We start from the raw sequence: 24,006 nt of genomic DNA, 5'->3' as shown, positions 1-24,006 counted from the left end.
CCAATTCTCAAACCAGGGGCCAACAGTCATTGCCCTGCCTATCTTCCCTGCAGGACTGGAGCTGGGAGGCAGGCTCAGCATCGGCCTGACTCCACACAAGGGGAGAAACAGCCTCCCTTATAGCCGTTAGGTTGAGGTGTGCACCCAGGATAGTGGTGGCCGTTTTCTCCCTCTGCCCAATGCACAGAAGGAATTGGGAACAGGGATCTGCCATCTCCCAGATGAGTGTCCTGAGAGGGGAACGAGCTTTCCCTCATAACCTTTAGCCCCAGTGGTTAGGGGCCTCATGTAGACTGTAGTAGATGATGGTTTAATCCTCCTCCCCACCAACGTCCTATAAGAAGGGAGAGGAACAGGGATCTGTCATCTCTCAAGTGAGTGCCCCCACCTAAGGATATTTTGATGTGGGTTGTGCATCCTCTGTTGTTGAAACTGTTCCACTTTAATTAACTCTGAATTGGGCCACAGACAGATGGAGAATCACTCTATCGTCCATGGCTTGGGTAGTCACCAAGGCTGGGGGAGAGTGATGCTTGATGAAAAGAAATCTGTATAGCACCCACCTACCTCTCACATGGCTGTCCCAACTGCTGGGTACTCTGCTGTGAGGGCTCTTTCAACCTTTCCTGTTGAAGCTGCTTCCACTTTAATTAACTCTTATAATGGTCCAAAGCAATAAATAATAATAATTAATGGAGATATCCCATCTCATAGAACTGGAAGGGAGCTTGAAAGGTCATCAAGTCCAGCCCCCTGCCTTCACTAGCAGGACCAACTACTGATTTTGCCCCAGATCCCAAAGTGGCCCCCTTAAGGATTGAACTCACAACCCTGGGTTTAGCAAGCCAATGCTCAAACCACTGAGCTATCCCTCCCCCAGGGAAGGATAGCAAAGATGATTTGTAAACAGCCCTATATAGCCTGGTGGCGAGGGCCTGCACCTATGGTGCTGGAAAGCCTGGTTCAAGTCCCTGGTTCTGAAGGAGCTAGCATTTGAGCCATGTGTCTCTTGAAGCTGTCTCCACTTTAGTTAACTATGAACTGCGCTGGGGACTAGTCTAGGGTCACTCTGTAGTCCAGTGGTTAAGTTACTTGCCTAAGAGGTAGATGATGCTGGTTCAAATCCTTCCTCTGGCTCTTTAAAAGGATTTGGAGAAGGTTGTCCCACCTCCCAGGGGAGAAGTGGGAGGTTCCTGTTTAAGTCCCCTTCCGCTTGCGGAAGGCCCTTGTCTTTCTGGAAACAGAAGGAGGTTTGAACAGAGATCACTCACTTTACAAGTGTGGTGGGCAGTGGCTGGGAGGCGGGAGGTCTCCTGGAAGGTGGGAGAGCCTTGGCACAACCCCTTGCAGAGGAGGGGTTGGGCCTGGAGTTTCCCAGAGCCTGGGCGGGTAGCCTAGCTGCAGGGGACAAAAGAGTGGCTTGTTTTTTAAACAGGACACTGCCCCCGCCCCCACATTTAAGTAAAAGGCCCCAGAGGCAGCTGATACATGTTGTAAACCCCTTCCCCACCACAAGGATTGAACCAGGGCCCTCAGCAGCCTAGGGGAGTGCCCAAACCTCTACACCAGAGAAGGCAGCTCTTTAGAAGAGCTTGCTTTGGAGCAATTCATAGTTAATTAAAATCGAAGCAGCTGCAACAGGAAAGGTTAAGGGCACTCCCTCTTCAAAGGCCTGCTCCTCCAGACATAGGAATTGAACCCACATCCTCAAATGGAAATACCCCAACCTCTGAGCTACAGAGGGTGTCTCATTTTCATATCTAGCTTTGGCCCAATTAATGGTTAATTAAAATGGAACAGCTTCAATAAGAACCACTGCTCTAGATCGTAGTTGGAGACAGCTCCGTAGATTTTCATTGGCGCTGCACCTTTTAGCAACTGGCAATGAATCTTTCAAGGTTTACGTTTATGGTCCTGTACATTATAAGTAACAACGTGGGGTGGAGAGGCATGATGGAGGCTGTAACTCTTCCTGTATTGTCTTTTTAAAAACTTACTTTTAGTCAAAGTATCATCATTCATTGAAATTTGTAATTAAAGGGGGAAATAAAGCCATTAGGCCAAATCCTGAAGCCCTTCAGACTGCAAAACTCCTACAATGGGTTTGCCCAAGCAAGGAAGAGCTTTTCTAGATGTGCTCCATTACCTGTGTGTTATGGTTCTGTACCATTTGGCCTAGATTTGTGCATATACAAATCCCAGCAAGCTGTGGTGGTTTTATAACTCCCTTCAGCACAAAACCAGGTCTGATAATGCTCTCAAGAGGTGCAGCTTGTCAGGAAATTGTTTAAGCAGCTCTTCTCTTGTTCTAATGGGGGTAAATTGATATGTATTAGCTTCAAAGCTTCCCTTTCAAAAACAAACACTGTTCAGTCGCCCAGCTCAGTGACAGAATCTGATTCACGTTCTGCAGTTATGACCAAAGCTGAGAGCAGGATTTGGCCCACACTACGTAACAAGTTATTGCTTTGCCAGCTCTGAACATTTTGGCCCTATGCTCTTCAGGACAAGGCCTATGGTATGTGTGCTGTGCCTAGCACAATGGGGCATCCCTGCCCTTACCCTAAAACTGTTCTGTGCTAAGGAGCAGTGAAGTCGCCAGGCAGTTTGTCCAGTTTCAATAGGACATATCAAATACCAGTGAGACAAACACACCACCAACCAATGCATCGATACACCTATTCAGTTGCCCTGCTGAGCTGCTCTGTTGTTTTGAACAAAGGGTGACTGACAGGTTACCCATTGTGCCTCTGGGTGCACCATGTGCCACTCTGATCCCTGGGAAGTCACATGCACATCTCATAGGACGGAGCCACCCCATCGACTGGCAGTACACCTTGAATCAGTCTTTGCATTTGGAAAGCAAGCCACATCACCATAACCACGTATTTCAAAGCGCCAAATGGGACCTGCCAACAAGTCCCCTCTACACAAAGCTCTAGGATGTAAGGGCAAAATCTTGTCCCTAGTGCTGTACGCAAACAAGTTGTACATTCCAAGAGCCATCCAGGTTGTGTGGCTTGGCCCCAAGTGGGCAAGAATGCATGGGGGGGCAGGGAGTGCAGGCTGCTGTATATATGCACATCCTAGCCAAAAGACACTCTTGGGGAGCTGGGTGATCTTCCGAGTTCTCACAAAAGCTAGGCAGGAGCACTGGAACAAGGGGGCCCAGGTCCCCATCACTTTTAAAAGTGACAGCCCTCCCACTTTTTACCGGCTGTAAGGGCAAGCGAAGGGGAGGGGAGTGAGCGGAGGGCAGGGTCTTGGGGGGAAAAGGCAGCATGGGAGCGGGGCCTTGAGGGAAGGGGAAGGGGCAGCGCTAGGGCAGGGGCTCAGAGTGCCATGAGGGTGGGGCCTCGGGGGAAGGGGCAGTGCAGAGGGTAGGGTTTGGGCACCGGTGCCCCCCCCTTTAGGGAGCCTCTGCCATTCCTGACTCTAGGGAGTCTCCTGCTGCCACAGGAGATACGCTAAAGGTGGAAAAACCCTTCCTGTACCTCCAAGCATATCCATGCAGTGCAGGTGTTAGAAATCCCTGTACACTGAGGACTGTTTCCTCCGATTGCTAGGAGCAAAACAGATATCCTAACAAGGGGGTTGACAGGCTTGGAAGAAAATTAGGTAAAACTACAAAATATCACAGGGCCACCTGTTCAATAACCGCACCTCATATTGGCTCTTCCATGTGTAACCTTCCTGCCAAAAGATGAATTAATGCCAGCCAGGTGCTTGGCCTTATGTGGTTTTATTGTATCTTCATGTTAGTAAACCAGGCCCTCTCTGCTCTGCAGTAGATTACAAGGTAGCAGTGGCCGGATATCTTACTGGACATTGTTATAAACAGAACAGCAGTTGCAGTTTTTCTTTGGTGGGGGAAAGACCTTGACCAGCCTCTCTGTATAACAGGAAACAGACTTCAGGGGTGCAAGCGCAGAGGGTTGGTGTAATGATACCCACAAAAGGTATCTTGGTAGATAAACTACACATACAAGTTATGAAATTGGGTCAAGAACACCAGTTCTTCGTCTCCAAAACACAAGCGTATACCATGTGAGCCAAAGGAGATTGCCTGTTACAAACTGTGGTGGTAAGTCTAGCCCCCACAGAGCAAATATCTCCGACAGCTAGTGATGGGACACTGCTTTGGGAGATCTGTGAGTTACTACAGAGAATTCTTGGGCAGGTGCCTAGCTGGTGGGTCTTGTCCACATTCTCAGGGTCTAATTGATCACCACATTTAGGGTCGAGAAGCAATTTCCCCCCATCTCAGATTTCCAGAGAGCCTGGGGTTTTTCACAACATGGGACCCGAGCCCCTTGCAGGTTTAAACTAGTGTAAATGGTGGAGTCACTGTAACTTGAAGTGTTTATACCATGATTTGAGGACTTCAGTCACTTGGCGAGAAGTTATGGGTCTATTACAGGAAGAGGTGGGTAGGTGAGGTTCTGTTGTCTGCAATTTGCAGGAGGTCAGACTAGCTGATCACGATAGTCCCTTCTGACAGTAGGTATGATATGCACACTGCACTGGTCTGGTTCCCATGAGCAGAGAATTATCAAACTGCAGTACACGCATCTCAGTTAATGAATAGACATGATTCGGTTGCATCCAGTGTTGGATTCACATGCAGAATTGTTCTGAGTTTTAATGTGCTTATGAAACCCCCAGTGCTGGTGCATGGTTTTTAATGCAGTTTTTGTTCCATCAGCATCTGAGCTTTGTGTGTGTATCTTTATTATGTCAGCCACCCTGCAACATGTACCATGTTGTAAGGTATGTTGTCTTTTCTTTCCTTCTCCATCCTGGCCCCATCCTCCTCCCAAGTACCCAGTGTCCCCAGGTATTTCAGAATCCGACAGCCTAACCTGGAAACCATCACTTTGGAATGGGGCCACCCTGAACATCCCAATGGAATTATCACTGGATACAACCTTAGATACCAAGCCTGTACGTTCCACACCTGTTTGTTTTTCTCAACTGATCAGTGATTTTTAACTCATCAAGTGTTCTCTTGGGTGAGTAGGTTATTCAGCGCCAAACCCAGAAAGAGTTCCTCTTCCCAGGTGCTAAAAGGTATTTTCCAAAATATGATGGCACAAGAGTAGCCTTTAAAGAATTAGCGACTTCCATGACAAGGTAAAACATTTGCTATTTCTGAAGGCGACAAGTCCTGCTGCAGTGCTGAATGCCTGCACCATTTCAGTGTAAGCCGGTAGGGGTTGCGGGTGCTCAGCATCTCCCAGGACTTAGCCATAGGGGGAGAAATAAGGTTTAGCCCCAGACTGCAATAATAAATTGCAAGCAAAGTCTAAATACAGTGAAATTGGTACAGCAGATTCTTTCTCTCTCACTCATACACACACACGCACACACACACCTGGAAGATTACTGCAGAAAGAGTCAAGTATCAGAGGGGTAGCCGTGTTAGTCTGGATCTGTAAAAGCAGCAAAGAGTTCTGTGGCACCTTATAGACTAACAGACGTATTGGGGCATGAGCTTTCGTGGGTGAATACCCCCTTCGTCGGATGCTCCAATACGTCTGTTAGTCTATAAGGTGCCACAGGACTCTGCTGCTTTTGCAGAAAGAGTGAAACTGCCCCCACAGAATCCCCAAACAGTATGGAATTCAACGCATTGCAGATGGCCAAATATCAGGGCTGTGCACAACACAAAAATCTTATTGTGAGAGCTTAAGCAGGACACGTACCAGCCCTCTGCATGGGTATGAATCTCATCTCTAGCCTGCAGGGGTGCTGGAAAAATTTGTATAGTGGGGGGGTGGAGGGTTGAGAGCTATTGAACCGAACTGTAAACCCTGGATGTAGTGGAAACCACTTCAAGCCAGAGGGTGCAGCAGCGCCCTCCGCACCCTAGTTCCAGCACCTGTGCTAGCCAGTACAGTTCAGCTGCACCATTACTCAATGCACATCCCCCTAGGAGGCAGCTGGCTGCTGTTGCTCTCTCAGACAGGTTTTGTTGCATCTCCACAAATCTTTCTATTGAGCATAGTCAACCCAGAAGCATATTGGACCATCAGCTGATTTTCTAGAGTGGGAGGAGATGAAATGTGTAACATAGCATGTGTCTGAAACAAAGCTGAAGCCTACACAGCTTGCCTTTCTCCCCAGTTAATGGAACCAAAACGGGCAGAACGCTGGTAGAGACCTTCTCCCCCAACCAAACAAGGTTTACGCTCCAGAGGACAGACCCCATATCGCGCTATAGATTCTTCCTGCGTGCTAGGACACAGGTGGGAGATGGAGAATCCATTGTGGAAGAGTCGCCAGCCCCACTGAATGAAGGTAGGTGGAGGACAGCGTTGCTGTGACTTTGGGGGTGGGATACATGCTCCCAGAGGAGTTAACACATGAGGAGCATTATGCATGTCTTCCAAAACTACAGACTACACTGAAAATCACATACAGAATGTGGTTTTACTAAGGGAACGGGTAACTTTCTCACCATGACATAAGCAGAACCAATAGTCCCTAAGCAAGAAAGTTCTACTCTGTGTCTCAGTTACCCATCTGTAAAATGGGGATAGCACTGTTAAGGATGTTGTGCAGATAAAATCCATGCATGATTGTGAAGTGCTCAGATACTACATTAATGAGGGCCATACGAGTACCTAGTTAGACAGGCAAATGTAGTGACTGCTTTTCCAAATTGAGGCACTTAAGGACTGCCATAGTGCATCAGAATAATGGTCCATCTAGCTCAGTATCTTATCTCCAACAATGGCCAGCACCTGATGCTTCAGAGGAAAGTGCAAGACCCCTCAGAGAGGACAATTATGAAACAATAACCTGCCCTTATGGGAAGTTTCTTCCTGACCCCAGGCAGTTAGTGGTTGTCTTATGCCCTGAAGCAGGAGGGTTTATCTCTTTTACAACTACAGAGAGATGTTTGCTGTATTCACAGCAGTAAACTCTGTCTTCCTGATGGCACTCTGCCTGCCCCTTCATGTGCTGTGTAGTATCACTTACATATATCCTCTATGGGGAAACAGCGTATGCAGAGTGAGAGACTCTCTAGTAGGCTTTTTCCACCTTAAAGAAGATTTAGGTCAGATATTAAGAAAACTTTTTAACTACAAAGATAATTAAGCACAGGAAAGGGTTACCTAGGGGAGTAGTGGAATCCCTGGCACTGGAAATTTTAAAGACCGGGTCAGACAAAATTCCCATCAGGGATGGTCTAGAACCAATTTTACTTGGTCCTGCCTCAGTGTGGGAGGCTGGATTAAATGACCTCTTGAGATCCCTTCCAGCCCTACATTTCTATGACCCTTTTACTGTAGCTCCACATGGAGTTCACCACAGAAATGTTCAGTGCAGATTCCAGAAATGGTATTTACATTGAAAAACCTCTTTGAACAATACTGCTGTGTCGATGTTATGCCTGGGAGACAATGGGCCAGAGTGATCCAGTGAGGACGTATCAGTGGGATACAAAAACGTAGCTGGGTGATCTAATCATTGGCAGGCTGCTAGGGAATCCCTGCAGTTTGACAAGCTGCTAGATCTAACGAGAAGCAGCACCTCCACTGGATTTCATTGCCCAACCTGGTACGCTGTCAGGGTATATTGGGAATGTTGGTCCCTAGCTACTAGCCCACAGGCAGGAAGAAGAGGCTGTTGGGGCTTTGCACTCAATCTGGCAAAAGAAATGAAGGGAGTGAGGAAAAAATCCAAGTTAATTCATGGGTTTTGGCGATCGCTGTGTGTTTAGTCATTAACAGTGGGGTTTATACCAGGATATTTATAATTGACCTTCAAAAGCTACAACATACAAGTATTTTGGCATTTGCACGAGGAGGGTCCAGCAAAGAGGAGAAAACTTTGACCCAGCCAGTGTCAGGAGATCTAGTTTATCAGTATAACTAGGAAGACAATCAAAGGGACACAGGGCTGTTGTCTAGTGGTTAGAATCAGAGCTGACAGGGTTTAAATTTGGGGTGGGAGGGTCCACTTAATCCATCCCCCAAAGGAACTGTGCCATTGATCCACAGAGGTGCTTCTACTGAGCTGAGCTCTCTCTTTTTCCTGGAAGAGAGTGTACACTTCAGATAGCCACCAGAGGGAACTATCGAACAGCATTTGCCCCGAGCTTGGAATTCCTCTGAAATAGCTTTGTATCTTCCTTGCAGTTACAAAGTGCATTTCTGAGACTATGCCAGTATGTAGAACGTGGGGAACAGCCTCTCTTACTTTTGAGGTGCCCAAACTCTGAAGTAGAATAGCTCACTACTGTGTAACTCTGGGTAGGGTTCTGTTGACAGAGAAACAAGGTGGGTTGGCACTCTTGGACTGAGCTATTGCCAGCCTAGAAAGAGAAAGTGTAGTCAACAACTGTGCCCAATAATCGGCATCCTGTGTTCTTTGCAAGGCCTACTGCATGCTACAGCTTGACCCAGTCTAGCAACAACCATCTTCAGATACAGATGTTAAGTACAGTTCTTCTTCGAGTGATTGCACATGTCCATTCTAATACAGGTGTGCGCACACCCCAAGCACGGTTGGTGGAAATCTCTCTCTCAGTGGTGACTTGTTGGCTCTGGTGCTCCATAGTGTAGGTAGAAAGGGCCAGGCTAACCCTGCGCTCCATCAGTTCTTTCTGAACGCGGTGATGGTCACTGGAACTACTCTCCTTGCTGCAGCAAGCTTTTCTCAGTGGTCTTCATTTTTTCTCCATTTTTCTTCATACTGTACATAGAGTGTAAATAGTTATTAGTTTTGTTGGCGCTTCTCTGTAACTTAGTGGAGTTTTGGCCTGTCCCCAGTGCTGAGGCATGCCTTTGTCACCAGGCTTCAAGCAGAGGCATTTGCTGGGCCAGAGATCTGCTGGTGCTCTCGGTACCACCGTTGCCAGCTGTACAAGAGTTGGCGGCCTTGGTGCTGGCGGGCAGGAGGGAATGGGGAACCTCCAGCTGCTATCTGGTTCCGGGCTCCGCGGTACCACCTAGAGGGAAACCGTCCTTGCTGGTCCTGGTCCAGCACCCATCTCCAGCACTGGTGGGAAGTGCACCTCCATGGATCCCGGAGGAAGGCTCGTCAGAGTCGGTGGTTGGCTGGTACTCTTCTCGTCTGAGGAGCCCTCATTATCCCTCCTGCCATCCCTACCCCGCTGAGGATCCTAGACAGGAGTGCCATGGAGCGCTTGGCCTAGCAGTCATAGGCCTATACAGTGGCCCTTTTGGAACCTTTGGGGGTTCCCCCTGATGCCAGGGCCCCATTCTCTGCCCCATCATCCCGGTCAAGACCTGCAGAGGAAACTGAGTAGGGGTTTTAGGCACGGTCACTCCTATCTACCTCACTGTCAATATCTGCCCCTCCCAGACACCCAGGGGGTTCAAAGCAGACCTCTTGATGGGACACTCAAGGGTGCTATACCAGTTCCTGTCTCACCGGATCTTGTGTCCCCTTTATTTTCAAACCACCTGTCCCCATAGGTGCTGGAACTAGGGGTGCTGCGGGTGCTGTAGTACTCCCTGGCTTGAAATGGTTTCCATTATATGCAGGGTTTACAGTTTGGTTCATTGGCTCTCAGTACCCACACTATACAAATGGTGCCAGCACACCTGTCTGTCCCCCTTCAGCACAGCGTGGTCTCATATCACCAAGGATCATTAGGTGCTGAACATGGTGGAAGCAGGTTATACGCTCCAATTTATTTCTACCCCCTCACCGTGTCCCTTTACAGGGACCCCTCTCACAAGCAGTTTCTAGTCTAGGAGGTACAAGCCCTCCTCAGAGTGGGAGCTATGCAAAAGGTTCCACAGAATTTAAGAGGGAAGGGGGTTTACTCCCATTCTTCCCTAATTCCGAAAGCAAAGAGTGATCTCAGACCTAGTCTAGACCTCCACTGTCTCAACAGCTACCTCAAGAAACTGAAGTTCCCCATGGTCTCTCTGGCTTCCATTATCCCCTCTCTGGATCCTAGTATGTTGCCCTCGATTTAAGAGAGGCCTATTTTCACGTTTCGATTTTCCAAGTCCACAGAAGATTTCTCAGATTTGTCATCAGCCAGGCCCACTAACCAATTCATGGTTCATCCATTCGGCCTGTTGGCGGCCCCACAGGTGTTTGCAAAGTGCATGGCGGTAGTGGTGACCTTCCTGAGAAGACAGGAAGCGCAAGTCTTCTCATATCTGGATGACTGGCTAGTCAGGTCGGTCTAAGGTTCAGGTAAAGTCCAGTATCTACCTCATTTCAGTCAACGTTCCAGGCCCTGCGTCTGCTAATGAACAAGCAGAAATCTATCCTCACTCCAGTGCTGAAGATAGAGTTTATCAAAGCGATGTTTGACTTCACCCAGGCCACGGCCTCCCTCCCAGAATGCTGGTTTCAGGCAATCACGTGACGAGTAGCGCACATCAAGGTCCACCCCATTATGACAGCCCATTTCTGTCTCAGGCTTTTAGGTCACGTGGCCTCATGCACGTACATGGTGCAGCATGCCAGGCTACACCTCAGGCGCATTCAGGCTTGGCTGGCCTCAGTGTACTTGCCGAATCACCACCATCTAGACTCGGTTCTCACATGTGTTCCCCAATCCTTGTTTCCCTCAGTCAGTGGCTGGATCCTCTGACGGTTTGTACAGGCATTCCCTTCGCCCAGCCCCAACCTTCGTTATCCCTGATCTCGGATGCATCAGCGCTAGGCTGAGGAGCTCACCTGGGGCTACTTATGACCTCAGGCCAATGGTCCCTGGAAAAGCATCAGCGTCCGAGAGCTCAGAGCCGTCACCTCGCATTGCAGGCAGGAGCATACTAGTGCTCATGGATAACACTGCAGCCATGCTCAATCTCGACAGACAGGGAAGAGCTCACTCTTCCCCCCTGTGTCAGGAAGAAATTTGCTTATGGGAGTTTTGCATAGTCCACTCAATCCAGCTTGAAGCTTCTCGCCTTCTGGGAGCACAGAACAAGCTGGCAGATCACCTCAGCAGATCTTTCTCCAATCCCCATGAGTGGCTCCCTTGCTCAGACATCATGAGGGATATTTTCCAGCGATGTAGGACTCCCCCATAGACCTGTTTGCGACCAGACTCAACAGAAAGCGTCACTAGTTTTGCTCCCTGCAAGGTCACAGCCCAGGGTTCACTTACGGATGCCTTCTTGCTCCTGTGGACAGGGCACCTGTTCTACACTTTCCCTCCTATCCCGCTCATGCACAAGGTTCTGCTGAAAATCAAGCTGGACAGGATGTGGGTCATTCTCATAGCCTGAGCCTGGCCCCGTCAGCACTGGTTCGCCATGCTGCTAGGCCTTTCCTTAGCAACTCCAATGCTGCTCCCTGTACTCCCCAACCTGATATTCCAGGACCACAGTTGACTGCTTCATCTGAACTTCAGCGCCCTCCACCTGACAGCGTGGAAGCTACATGGCTAAATACCATAGAGCTGGCCTGCTCGGAGCAGGTCTGCTAGGTCCTGTTAGGTAGCAAGAAGCCCTCTCCCAGGGCTACATACCTCTCCAAATGGAAGCGGTTCTCCATTTGGCTTCCCAACACGGTCTCTTACCCATGCAGTCATCACTACAGGCCGTGCTGAGTACTTGTTACACCTGAAACAATAGGGGTTAGCGATTTCATCGATTATGGTACACCTCACAACGATTTCAGCATTCCATCCCCCGCTGGATAACCGTTCCGTTTTCTTACATGAGAGGTCTCTTCGTTTCCTCAAGGGCCTAGAAAGATTTTACCCACAAATACGCGAGCCAGTCCCTCCATGGGAACTAAGCCTGGTCCTATCAAAACTTTCAGGCCCTCCGTTTGAACCGCTCGCAATGTGCCACCTGTTATACCTTTTCCAGAAGGTGGCCTTTCTGGTGACTAATACTTCAACCAAGAAGGGTCTTGGACATCCACACTCTTACATCAGAACCCCCATACACAATCTTCTTTAAGGATAAGGTGCAGCTGCACCCTCACCCTGTCTTCCTCCTGAAGGTGGTTTTGCAGTTTCACAGTAATCAGTCAATCCTCTTGCCGGTTTTCTGCCTGAAACCACACATGAACAGGGAGGAGCAACATCTCCACCCTTTGGACCTCAGAAGTGCCCAAGCATTCTACATAGAGACGACCAAACCATTCCGTAGATCCACCCAACTCTTCATAGTGGTAGCTGACAGGATGAAAGGCCTCCCCATCTCAACTCAGAGGATCTCATCCTGGATCACACTGTGCATTCGCACATGCTATGAGCAGGCAGGTGTTCCACCACAAGCTATCCTGACTCCACAAGGGCACAAGCATAATCAGCGGTGTTCCTGGTCCATGTCCCTATGGAGGACATCTGCAGAGCAGTGACTTGGACATCAGTGCATACATTTTCTACTCATGACACCATCATTCAACAGGCCAGAGATGATGCCAGTTTCGCTCGAGCTATGTTGCAGTCAAGATGTCTGTGAACTGCGAGTCCACCACCTATACAACTGCTTGGGAGTCACCTACATTGGAATGGACATGTGCAATCACTCAAAGAAGAAAGAAGGGTTACTAACCCTTCAATAACTGTTGTTCTTCGAGACATGTTGCACATATCCATTCCAAGACCCACCCTCCTGCCCTTTTTTCAGAGTTGGCCAGAAAGAAGGAACTGAGGGGGCGCGAGATCAGCTGGGACCTTTATACCAGTGCCATGAGCGCACTGCACCAGAGGGCGCCAGAGCCAACCCGACGGGTACCACTGAGGGAAAAAATTCTGGTGACTATGCTTGGGGTGTTCACATACCTACATTGGAATGGACATATGCAACACGTTGCGAAGAACAATAGTTACGGAAAGGCTAGTAACCGTTTTTTCCACCAAAACCATGCTGCTTGACAACCCTTTATCAATATCCCTCGTCCAACAGGGATTTCATTTATTGTGGTGAGCTATTGTAACCCATGTTAGGTTAGGCCCCAGGCTTATCTGGATAAAGCGCTTTCTGAATATAAACCCCCAACTGTATTACGTTTTTAGGTTTTTGGAAAGTTCAAATCACAGCACTAACAGTAGCTATTTCACCCTAGCAACTCCCCTGTGCTAAGCATCACACAACAGTGCCCATATATTTTCTGCCAATCTTAAATTGTTTTTATTGGTGCAAGGAGAGTTATAAAACAAATGCATTCTCCAGTCCACAAAACCCTAAGAGCCACTGCAGAGACAGGCTGGGGGAGGCATGGTGCCACTTTCCCATCACCCCAGCAATCAACAGACGACCCGCAGAAGGAAACAGCCACAACTCACAGATTCATAATAGGATAAAACGCCCATTGTGAGACATCGATCAAATGGAGTGAAAGGTCAGGAGCCCTTAGGGATGGAAGACAGACAAAGCTGGCTCTTTCCCTTCTATAGCATTTGCTAACAGACATACAATTCAATTAAACTTCCGATTTTATTTAATGAGTGTTTGCTTTTCTTTTTCCTCCTTAATTGTGGTGGGTGGGAAAAGTATCCTATTGAAAATACAGTAGAAATGAAAGGCTTTCTACGTCTCTTTAAGCAGACGGGCTCCAGAACTGTTACACAGTATTGTAATAATGGCAAAACTGACGTTCAGTGGCGTGGGTCCCTGCCATACACTGTATTTTTCTGACGCAGCGGCTTCCATGAATGCCCTGCTTAGAGGACAGGTACTGGATATGGATAACAACATCCCATAAGTTTGTTTGTTCCACATACGCTTGTTATTCACTTTGCTGGGTCACTGATAGTTATACTTTCCTAACAGATCTGTGATGTTTGCCCACAGCTATCCCACAGTGCTAGCTGAGATGCACTGCATTTCCTTTCCATTACTCAGAATGAGAAATAACTATCTCAGCTGTAAATACGGTTGTGAATTGTCAGCCCAAAAAAGGCAAGTTTCCCTTTCCTTGGTAAAGGCAGACAATGGCACTCATTGAGAGTGGGCTTTGACAGCTCAACCAATCCATTATCCATTAGTGAAAACAAAGAGTAAGGGTGAGATCTGCTCATCTCACTTACTTATGCAGTCTCACTGAAGCCGCATGAGTAAGGCGAGCAGGATTTGGCCCTAGAACATGAGAGCTGGTATGTATCTAACACAAGGCTAGGTTGGGCAGGATTTCATTAATGAATGGTATGTAACCTCAGTAAACAGAATGTTGTTTAGCAGCTTTAAATGAGTTTGATTTGATTTTTTACATACCTGCTATAGACCCCCTAAAAAGAACTTGGAACTCAATGGAAGAAGGTTCAGAAAACCAACCCTTGAAATCAACTGCTTTAGTTCTGTCTTCAGAGATGGATACTAGACTCAATCATAAATAAACGTATCCAGGTGTTGCTTCCATTTCTGTCAGGCTGCATTCAACCACGAGGGTAAAATTAAACACAGTTCTGTTTGATTCATTGATTACAACAGCTTGGGTCAGTTTCACAGTATGTACGTAATACGCCCTGAAGTTGGGTTTTACAGCAAGCTGAACGTGGAGGGTCCAATTTTGTCCTCCCTTGAATGAGATGTAAGCACATGCTTGAATGCTTTAATCAAAGCCGCACACCAGGACAGAACCTGACCATTAGCATCCATTTGCTGGCAAGGTGGGGTGTGTTTAACTGGGAATGATGATTCATCTCTGACTCAAAGGGAATCTTCCTTCTCTTTGTCCTATGCAAATAGCTATAGTTATTATGTACAGAAAGGTGATTGCTGGGGGGCAGCTAATGCATTTTCTTTCTCTCTTAAAACCTTTGGTGACTCTGTGTATGACTGATCCCCACTCTCACTAATGTGCTGTGGTTTTATATATTCCTTTGTTTTCTCTTCCCCTTTCTTCTCTGCTGTCCTTGTATTCCCCTCCCTATACCTGGCGCTGCACTCTGAAGCCACTCCAACCCCAGGTACTGTACCAACTGGAGGAGGAGGTAACAGGCATGGGGCAATGCACAGTCAAGGGCTGTCTCTAGGGTGTGCTGGCACTTAAGCATGCACTATGTTAACCCTTTCAGTGAGCAAACTAAGCTATCAGAGGATAAATTGGCTGTAAAACACTGGTGTGGCGAACAAAGCACCACAAAGAGAAGAAAATATTATGGTACTACAATTAAGGTTGCAAGCATCAATGTATCTCTGCACAGTACTCAACCCCTGTTAATGGTCTGCAAGATCTAGCATCAGAAAACTAAATGAAACCCACTTAATCCTGCTTTTGCTGCAGAAGGGCCCAACACAGAGAAAACAGTGTGCAGTCTTGTCGTTAGAGCACGGCAGTGGGACAACCAGGGTTGTAGTCCCAACTCTGCACCAACTGCTTCACCTTTCTGCATCTCCATCCTCCATTCTGTCCAATGGGGACAATACGTTGCATTCATACTGCCTGAGGGTGTTACGTGCAGCTTAATTAATGCTTATCCTTAGAATGCATGTGACAATGCTCAGTAGTATCATATATAAACACTCCCAGGTACTGAGGGTATATTCACCTTTCTTTATGCAGTATTTTACACAAACAATGGCACTACACACTGAAAATTCCTGTGCAACTCTTTGGCAGCTGTTACTCCCTTCTAGAAATACAGGGGTGTGTTACTTGCGGGTATGCTTGGCGCAGCCAAAGTTCTACTTGTGAACACTGCAACGTACACGACACACTGTATTTCTCCAATGGCCAGCAGCTATATAGTTCTCTCTTTCCCAGGCTTCCATTGAAAGGGTTAATAATAATGTTTGTGCAGCAGCTATGCATGTTTGCATGTTAGGCTATTTGCTGGCTTTGCCCTCTACTGCATATTTCCGTAACAACACTGAGATACAGAGAAACCATGTTCTTTTGAAAGGGAGTCTCTGCCTGCTTTCTAGGAAACCTAAATCCCCAACTACCCAAAATGTGTCAACATAGCAAACGCCAAAGCATAACTTCTGAAACTTTTTCTTTTTTGGGGGTACAAATGAGGGGTTTTCCCCTCTGTAAATGCAACAGCATCACTGGCGTGCAACTTTCAGAGAAATGGCTTTTTCAGAGCAGGGCATTTTCAGCCGATTTTTGCAGAAGCTGTTGCAGCCAGGCTGATCAAGCCTGGGCGATTCAGCTGAGCAGCACGTGGGATCATGTCTGCCAGCAAATGCATCTCAAATGCCCTGTGCCAATGAAGAGCTATTGATCTGAGATGACAGCACCCATTTTTGCATGCACTAAAGGGATCTGTAAGAAGCCATGCTTTATCTTCGTGGACACAGCACTAAGGAGTGGATAGGGGCATTTGGTTTTCCTTGTAAGGAAATGGGATTTCAATGGGAGATTTGCCTGTGTGATGACTGCAAACACAGGGCCTGTTTTCAGTCACAAAATGGTGTATTTTAGGTTCTGCTTTTCTACTTCACAGATGTCCCCCTCCCCCCTCTATTTTGTTACAGCAGTGTTTGTTTAATCAATATTATTTTGCAAACTTCCCTTACTTACAGACCTTTCTTTCTTTTACTGTATTGTCACTTCCTAAAACAAAGGGTACCAGATTGGTCTGCTTTGAGCTTTGAAGAACTGAATATAAAACATACGTAACTTTTCCCATATAGTTCCATAGCATCAATGAAACAGGGAACATCTCATTTCAACCCTAGTTTAACATAGTTCACGGGGATCTAAAATTCCTGTCTGGGCCAGGGCCAACGTTTCTAGCTTTGGTGGATCCTGCCGAATCTTTCAATCTCATCTTTCTTCTTATTGCATCCAGCAGTTTCATCGTGATTTTAGCAGTTCATATTTCTCAAACTGCTGAAGTTAGATGGAATGCCTTGCCATTTGAATAGTGTGTTCCAAGCTCTCGTTGACCAAAGGGACTGACAGAGTTTGGGTTGTATTCTCCCAATATAAGCAATAAATGGCCACTAAGATTATGTTTGAACTGAAATGAGGAGAAATGTTAGTAATTGAAATGATGTGCTTGTTAAGCTCAGATTCCTTGTAGACTGCATTCCTGGCTTTTCAATGGCAAACAGTATTTGTTTCTTTCCGTAACAGTTTGTGATATACTGGTCTGTAACCGGACCACTTGTCCCTTAGTCTAATGTAACTAGTAGTGATACATAAGATTGACTAGAACAAATCCCTGCCTTTGTATCAGTTAAAAATTTCACTCCACCTTGCGCCAGTGTACGATTAGTAGTTACATGCTAGCAAGGAGTAGATTGTTGGAGTCACCTGATTTAATTTGCATTTGACCTAGAAGGCTCTTTATCTTCCTAACGAGTACAGGTTTCTAGTATAATTTTGTTTGACCTTCTTCTAAAGACTTGTCTCTCTGCTCAGCGACCTGGATTTTGCAGGTCCCTTAGGTGCTCTGTTACAGTGAAATTTGTCTTTAACTACTACTAATCTCAAGCTGTTTTCGCTCAAAAATGGTCCTTTTGGGGTGGGATTGGGGGAGGGGGATGACCAACACACCAGTTTTCATGTTTGTTGTGAGTGTGTATGGGAAATCAGACAAATTTGATGAAATCAAACCAAAAACCAAAAATTTCACCTTGTGAGGTTTACATTTCATTACCAAGCCAAAACTAGAGATGGGCAAAGCAAAAGGAAAGGATTTACTTTATAAAACCCAAAGGGTCTCATTTACCCAATGAAGGAAGGAAATATTTGATAAGTCACATAGAGCTGGATTCTGTTGCACTATTGTCAATAGCAAAGCTTCAGTCTTACAAGATTGGGACCATAAATAATTTTTGTTCCTCCATATAACACAGTCTGTACATTGTACGGGTTAGAACTGGAAGCTTTTACTTGGAAGGATTATATTTTAAATGGCTAAATGCTGATATTTGTTGGTTTCTCCTTTTTCTCCTCCATAAAAGGAGCGGGGTTGGGGAGAACGCCATCATTAACACTCGACATTGAGAGAAATGTAGCACTTGTGGAGAATTGCTGACTTCTCTTTTTTTTGCAGTCCATTCAATCTGGCAATCTAATATGCAAACCCATCACTTGATTGTCCTTCTGAATCTTCTAGAGTTATTACATTTGGAACAAATTAGTATAATTCTTTTTCTTTGTACAATTTCCTCCTGTTGCAAAAAAAAAAAAAAAAAATCACGAGGAAAGAAAAATCTCTTGGCGATACATTTGGCTATCCATCCAAATTCATAAAAAATTCATGAACTCCCTCTAAGCCTACTGATGCTATATACATGCTCAGGGGTAAAGCAGTTATTACAGCCTAACATCACATTAAAAGCTTCCCTAAATAATTAAAGAGCAATATGGGTGTGCATTGTTTTGTCATATTTCACCGCACATGCAGAACTGCACCCCCAGCTTTCAAATGACTTGAATTCACAGTGGAGTTGGAGGGAGCCATGAATCTCTAGCCTAGTGCTGGAGCACAAAAGGAGGCAAAGATTGGGGGAGTCGTAAATAAAACCCACTCTCGTGTGGTGATTGTAGCACAGAACACGGCCCATCTGCCTAATGACAAACTTTCTCCTCACATGGGTTTGTCACATGGGGTGCAGGCTCCTGTCAAGGATCCATCCCTGCTGATGATCTGAATAATCCTGGGAGCAAACAATGGTGGGTTTTATTAGCGTATGCAGGTTCCAAGAAAGAGCATAAGTGGAGCCAGCGTGCCATGAAGAAACCATTATGTACCGGTCTCTCTCTCGTTTACTTTGGATTAATTAGCCTATTAACTCCAGCAGCCAGTGTGTCTGCTGCATTTTCCATCTATTTTACTTGAGCAACTGTGCCACACCCCTGGGACTCCATCCTCTGACCACATCTTTAGTATCCATAGAGGGAAGTGGCAGTGCACGGCTTTAGAGAGAAAGAGCCTGGGTCACAAAACTCAGGGTCTATTTGGATCAGAGCCTAGTTTGTCCTCAGATGAGTTGAGGGTGAGGTGACTTTGCAGGTCTGGTTTACAGATTATTAATCCCATGTTTTAGGGAGAGTGAGTTGTCTAATGGTTTAGAGCAAGGGGAATGGAAATGGGGGACTAGAGGGACTCCTGTGTTTTATTCCTGATTTACTGTGTGAACTTGGGCAAATCAGCACTAGATTTTCATACGTTGGCTTCCAGATTTGGTGGGTGCAATTTTGCCCTGCCATTTAAGTAGCTTACACAGCAAACTTTTCAAAAGTGGCCTTTGATTTCAGAGAACCTGCAGTTCCCATTAACCTGAGCAGTCGATGCTCAGCACTTGAAAGCCAGACCTAAAGTGTCTCCCGTTGGGCATTGAACATCAGAGGCTCCACTTGAAATTGTTGGCCTTAGTAGCTAAAATCCTTGACTGAGCCTGCAAATTGGGACCATACATAGGTGGCTAAATAAGGTAAGCTGCCAAATTTCATAATTTTGTGCTGGCTAAAATGTATAGTAGAGTTTTCAAAAGCACCTGTGTGACTTAAGAACACGGGTCCTATTGGAAGGTCCTTGAAAGTTAATGGGACTTGTGCTCCTACATCAATTAGGTGCTTCTAAAAATCCCACCCCTGGACTCTTAATTTCCCTGTGGCTCCGTTTACGTATCTGCCAACTGGGTACAATGATATATTCTCAATCAGGACAGGATTAGTTAAAGTGTTAAAGTGTTTTCAGATCCCCAAGAGCCTGACACTTGTAAAGGTTTAATACTTGAGTGTAGCTTTTAATGCCCCCTTGCCACTCATTTCAGACTCACTCCCTGTCTGCCCATCACCTGACAGTGTCTTTAATGTTCCTGATATTCAGAGAAGCTCTGATTCTCTGTCAAAGTCACCCTTTATCCTTCTTCAGTCTGGAGTCAGTCCTCATTAAGGGCTAGAATTCAAAGGACAGAAAATGTCCCCTTTCCCCCTCCCTCCCAAATTACCAGCTGAGCTATTCTTTAAGATTCATTTCATATTAAAAACCAAATGAGGTGTTCGCTTTGTATCGTCGGTCCTATCACAGGCAGATTAAGGCTAAATCCCCCAAACCTGGGGATGTGTTCTCCTTCCCAGCTCCTCCAGCTGGATTCTCGCCTTCCTCTCACTTTTGATCTTAGTGGTGCAGCATGGGGTTGCTGCCTGATAGCCTGCTTCTTTCTCACAGCTCCATCTGGGGTCCCTTTGAGCTATGGGGTTTCAGGATCAAAGCATCCTGCATTTACCTGTCCCTAGTCTGCCTCAGGCTTGACATGATGATTCATTTTTGTAAGCACTGCAAACACACCCTGAATCTCTCTCACTGACTTTTATGGCAGTTGCATAATGCAAGGTGATGGCACTACCCTGGGGTATTGTTTCCAATGGAGCTATCACGGATTTGGGGCAAATACTTCATGTCATCACTGTCAGCCGAAGCTGAGAGGCACAGCTCAGACTGTTAATAACTAGACCATCACCCTGGAATGTGAAGGACACCTCCAGCAGCAGGAGCACTCTAATAACTGCACTCCACCTGTTTGTTTTTTAAATACACGAGGATCATAGCCTAATGTGAGGATTAGTAAATAAACACACATCAGCCAGCGTAATACAGTGTTAGCCATTCATACAAGATCAGTAACCCAAGCACCAAGAAAGGGGCATTGAGGGGACCAGACCCTAAATCCCTGGAAGTGCATTGGGTGCAAAATAGACCTTTAAGAATTTAGCAGGAGGCACACTTTAGTGGTATGAAAGCAGGACCGGGAGGCAGGAACTTCCGAGTTCTAATGCCAGCTTTGCCACTGACTCCTCTGTCCTTGAGCAAGTTACTTCTTTCTGCCTTGATTTCCCCCTGAATAAAATGGGATACGGGTGCCTCACAGGGAAGCTGTGAGAATTCATTAGCTAATATTGGTTCCTACTCTGGATGTTTTCATTGGGTGTGTTCAAAACTCTGTATTCAGAAGGTTGTCCTTTTAGGGACAATTGAGTTAATATTGCCAGTAGCCACACTGTTCTCTTGAGCTTCAGAAAAATGCAAGGAATCTGCAGGGATAGCGCTGTTAATTTTTCTAGGCTTTTGTACCTTATAGCCACAGGGCATAAGAAACACCCCTGATCTTATAATTGGCTAAGAGGAAGAACTGCAGGATAGCAGTCCTCTCCTCTCAAAGAGGCACTTGTATTGTGGTGGCCTAATCAAATAAGAAAGGGCTTTGTTATTCTGTGTCTCATACACACCAAGCAAGTTCTGTGGTTCTTTGACTTGAGCTCTGTTTCTGACACACTGTATTTTCTCTGGATTGTCTCACATGTTGTTTGGCATTCTTGCTTCTTCATCAACATCAATCAAACCTTTGACAAGGGAGTGGCAGGAGGCTTTCGATGGCTGTGCTTGTGCATGACGCTGGCTGTCATTCTGTTTGTATCTGAGTGCTAAAGGTCTGTTGCTGACACGATATTGTGAAAAGGGAAGCCATGCTGTCTTGCTTCCATATTGTCAACAGTTTCATTTTCTGTTTGAGTGGGTTACTGGGATTTTCAATGTCTGTTTGGTATTTATTCAGTGACGTGCCGTAAGGGGAAATTGGCAGGGAGATGCACTGAGAGATTTAACGGTTCTATTCCATCTCTGAGCTCTAAGAGTCTAATTTTTGGACCACCGGAAATGTTCTGGTTTTACAAATATTTTGTGGGTGGGACTCTTTGGGTCTAGCTGCTTTGAAACCAACAAGATACACAATATGTGCACACAACCCTTCTATGGGTCTCTGGGAAGCCCACTGAGGCACATGCTGATTCTTAAGCAATGAGGGACCCTGGAATACAGCAGAGTCATGTGCAAAGAAGCATCTCTTTCAAGAACCAAAATAATGCCTTAGTTCTGCAGTCGGGCCCTCAGGGAGCCCCTCTGAAATCAGTTGGGGTCTACTTGGGCACAAGACCTGCCAAACTGCAGACCCAGGTAAAGTGAAAACGAGGAAGTGGCAAAGACCTGGTTTTGTTCTGGGCTGTCTTTTTAGACTCCTCCCCTAAAGTTGGTTTTATTTGGATAAAGGTCATATTTAAAATAGGTCCTCTACTAATTCTCACTCATAACCAGGAGAGGCATTGCATGTCACCAAATCACAAGAATAAGCAAAGCAGAATTTTATAAAAACCTAGGATACTTCAGTACAGGGATCGCAAAGCAAATTTTTGATGAATTATTCTGACAATTACTGTTTAATTTTAGACCAAATCCAAATTTAGCCAAAGGCAATAACCCTTTGAGGGTTAGGTTAGCCAGTGCTGGTGCAAATATTTCACATGGCCTGACCTTCATTCATAGCTAGAAGCATTTGGACAAGCATCTCCAAATAGCAAAATAACCCTCATATCTACCTTGGTAATAGATTTTAAGGCCAGAAGGGACCATTGTGATCAACTTGTCTGATCTCTTGCGCAACACAAGCCATAGGATTTCACCCAGTGAGTCCTATTGACAAGGACCATCTACGGTCATCTACCTAGCTAAAGGCACTGGCTGCTATTCTCCCATTCAAATCTTTTGAGGATTAGGGTCCTGATTTATCCCAAAAGTGTGTAGACAAATCCAAAAAGTGAAAGGATTTCTTAAATACCGTAACTCAGCCTGTGGAGAAAAAAGCACAGAAAAAAAACCACCACTCTCCACCTACTGGACCATCAGTCGATAGGGTTCAGTATTCTTTAGATTTGCATCACAACCACTGAGGGACTAGGAGAGAATGGGGTGTATCCTTCCTTGCTGGGTGTGTGCATTATATCTGTCTAGATCCCCTTTTCTCTCCTGAAATACAGCAAAAGGGGGATCTGGATGGAGTGAGGGGGAAATGGGTTTATAGAAAACCTAGACTATGCAAGCCTCATCTTAAATAAATAAATAGAAAAGGCAGGTGAGGGGAGGCAAAGCTGAAGCCATCCCCCACCAGATTAAAACAGAAAGCTGCATCCCCATCCTACAAATGCCTCTTCAGCCCCAACAGGCTCCAGCATCTTTAAGACGAGCTAGAATGGAAACAGTTAAAGTGTCTGCTGGCAGAATGCTGTCAGCTCAGAAATGCTGTTGGTCTAGTTCAGGGGTGGGCTACGCTAATTGAATTTTGCTTTCCTAGTCTGTGACAAACTGGATTATTATATTTTGTTAAGAGTTAAATCTTATTTAAAGGAGACTTGACTGCTCTGAGCTAACGTCTCTTCTCAGTTACATTGGGTGTAAAGTGGGGAGCAGAAACTGGCCCTTCTGTTCATCTTCCAAGAGGACATAAGTAGGTCACCTTTTTTTTTTTCTGTCATTCCAATGATGGCAGTTCTTGCTGTTTAATGAGTAGAGGTGGTGGTAGGGATTTAAGGCAGAGCAGCCGAAAAAAGAGGCAAGTTGTTAAGCATGGGAAAGGGAATAAAACCAACAGCCAGCCCAGAACAACACTGGGGGCTATTTGTTTGGGGCCTGAGCTCACCCACTTCCTGCTGCGTTTCACGTGTTTGTTCTCACTCACCTACAGAATTTTTGCGTGTCCCTTTATCCAAGAGATTCCAGGCACCCCCACACACCCGCCTCTGCTGGCGCTGAAGTGCATGACTGTTGCTAAAAATGTGCACTTGGAAAGAAAATGAAAACTAAGCTTCATTCTCTCATTTCAGATGGTTCGGTTTGTTCCCCCCTCCCACCAACTCCTGTTTTTCTCTGTGTCGTGCCGCGCCACTCTGCTTTCTCTCTCGTGCGTGCGTTTAGCCTTTGGGGATGGCAAGAGTTAAGGATATAACCTCTTCTAAAACTGCAGTTTTTACATTTCCCTCTCCCAGCTGCAACCTCGTTGCCTACAACTACAGTCAGTCTAACCAGCACTACAACCATCGCCACAACCACCACCACAGCTGCCACAACCACTACAACCGTCGCCAGCACTACAACCACTACGGAGAGTGCTCCGACAGCCACCACTAAGCAGGACTTTGGTACTACGCTTTCCTATTTCCTCTAACCCACCTAACTGTAGCTGGGCCTTTCACCTATTTCATGTCCATACTCAGGTTTAAACGACAAGCCAAGGATGGAATTTAACCCAACAAGCGGGGGACTTCTTAGTGCTTTGGGGATGGCTTAGCAAGAAATCGGAGGAAATGGGACATAGG

The 24,006-nt window shown here is 46.2% G+C and overlaps 1 protein-coding gene across 1 annotated transcript in view; it reads left to right on the top strand.

Annotated features, from left to right (window-relative positions):
- Window positions 1-24,006, top strand: part of NFASC (neurofascin) — a 187,835-nt gene that overhangs the window by 136,500 nt on the left and 27,329 nt on the right. Inside the window, 4 exon segments of the mRNA XM_065591527.1 lie at window positions 4,822-4,944; window positions 6,127-6,300; window positions 14,852-14,866; window positions 23,677-23,829. Of these exon segments, the coding sequence (XP_065447599.1) occupies window positions 4,822-4,944; window positions 6,127-6,300; window positions 14,852-14,866; window positions 23,677-23,829 (465 nt within the window).

Source organism: Chrysemys picta, chromosome 4 (genome assembly GCF_011386835.1).
Source record: "Chrysemys picta bellii isolate R12L10 chromosome 4, ASM1138683v2, whole genome shotgun sequence".
Lineage (NCBI taxonomy): Eukaryota > Metazoa > Chordata > Testudines > Emydidae > Chrysemys > Chrysemys picta.
Note: the sequence above shows the minus strand (reverse complement) of the source record. Positions and strands in the feature narration are given on the sequence as shown.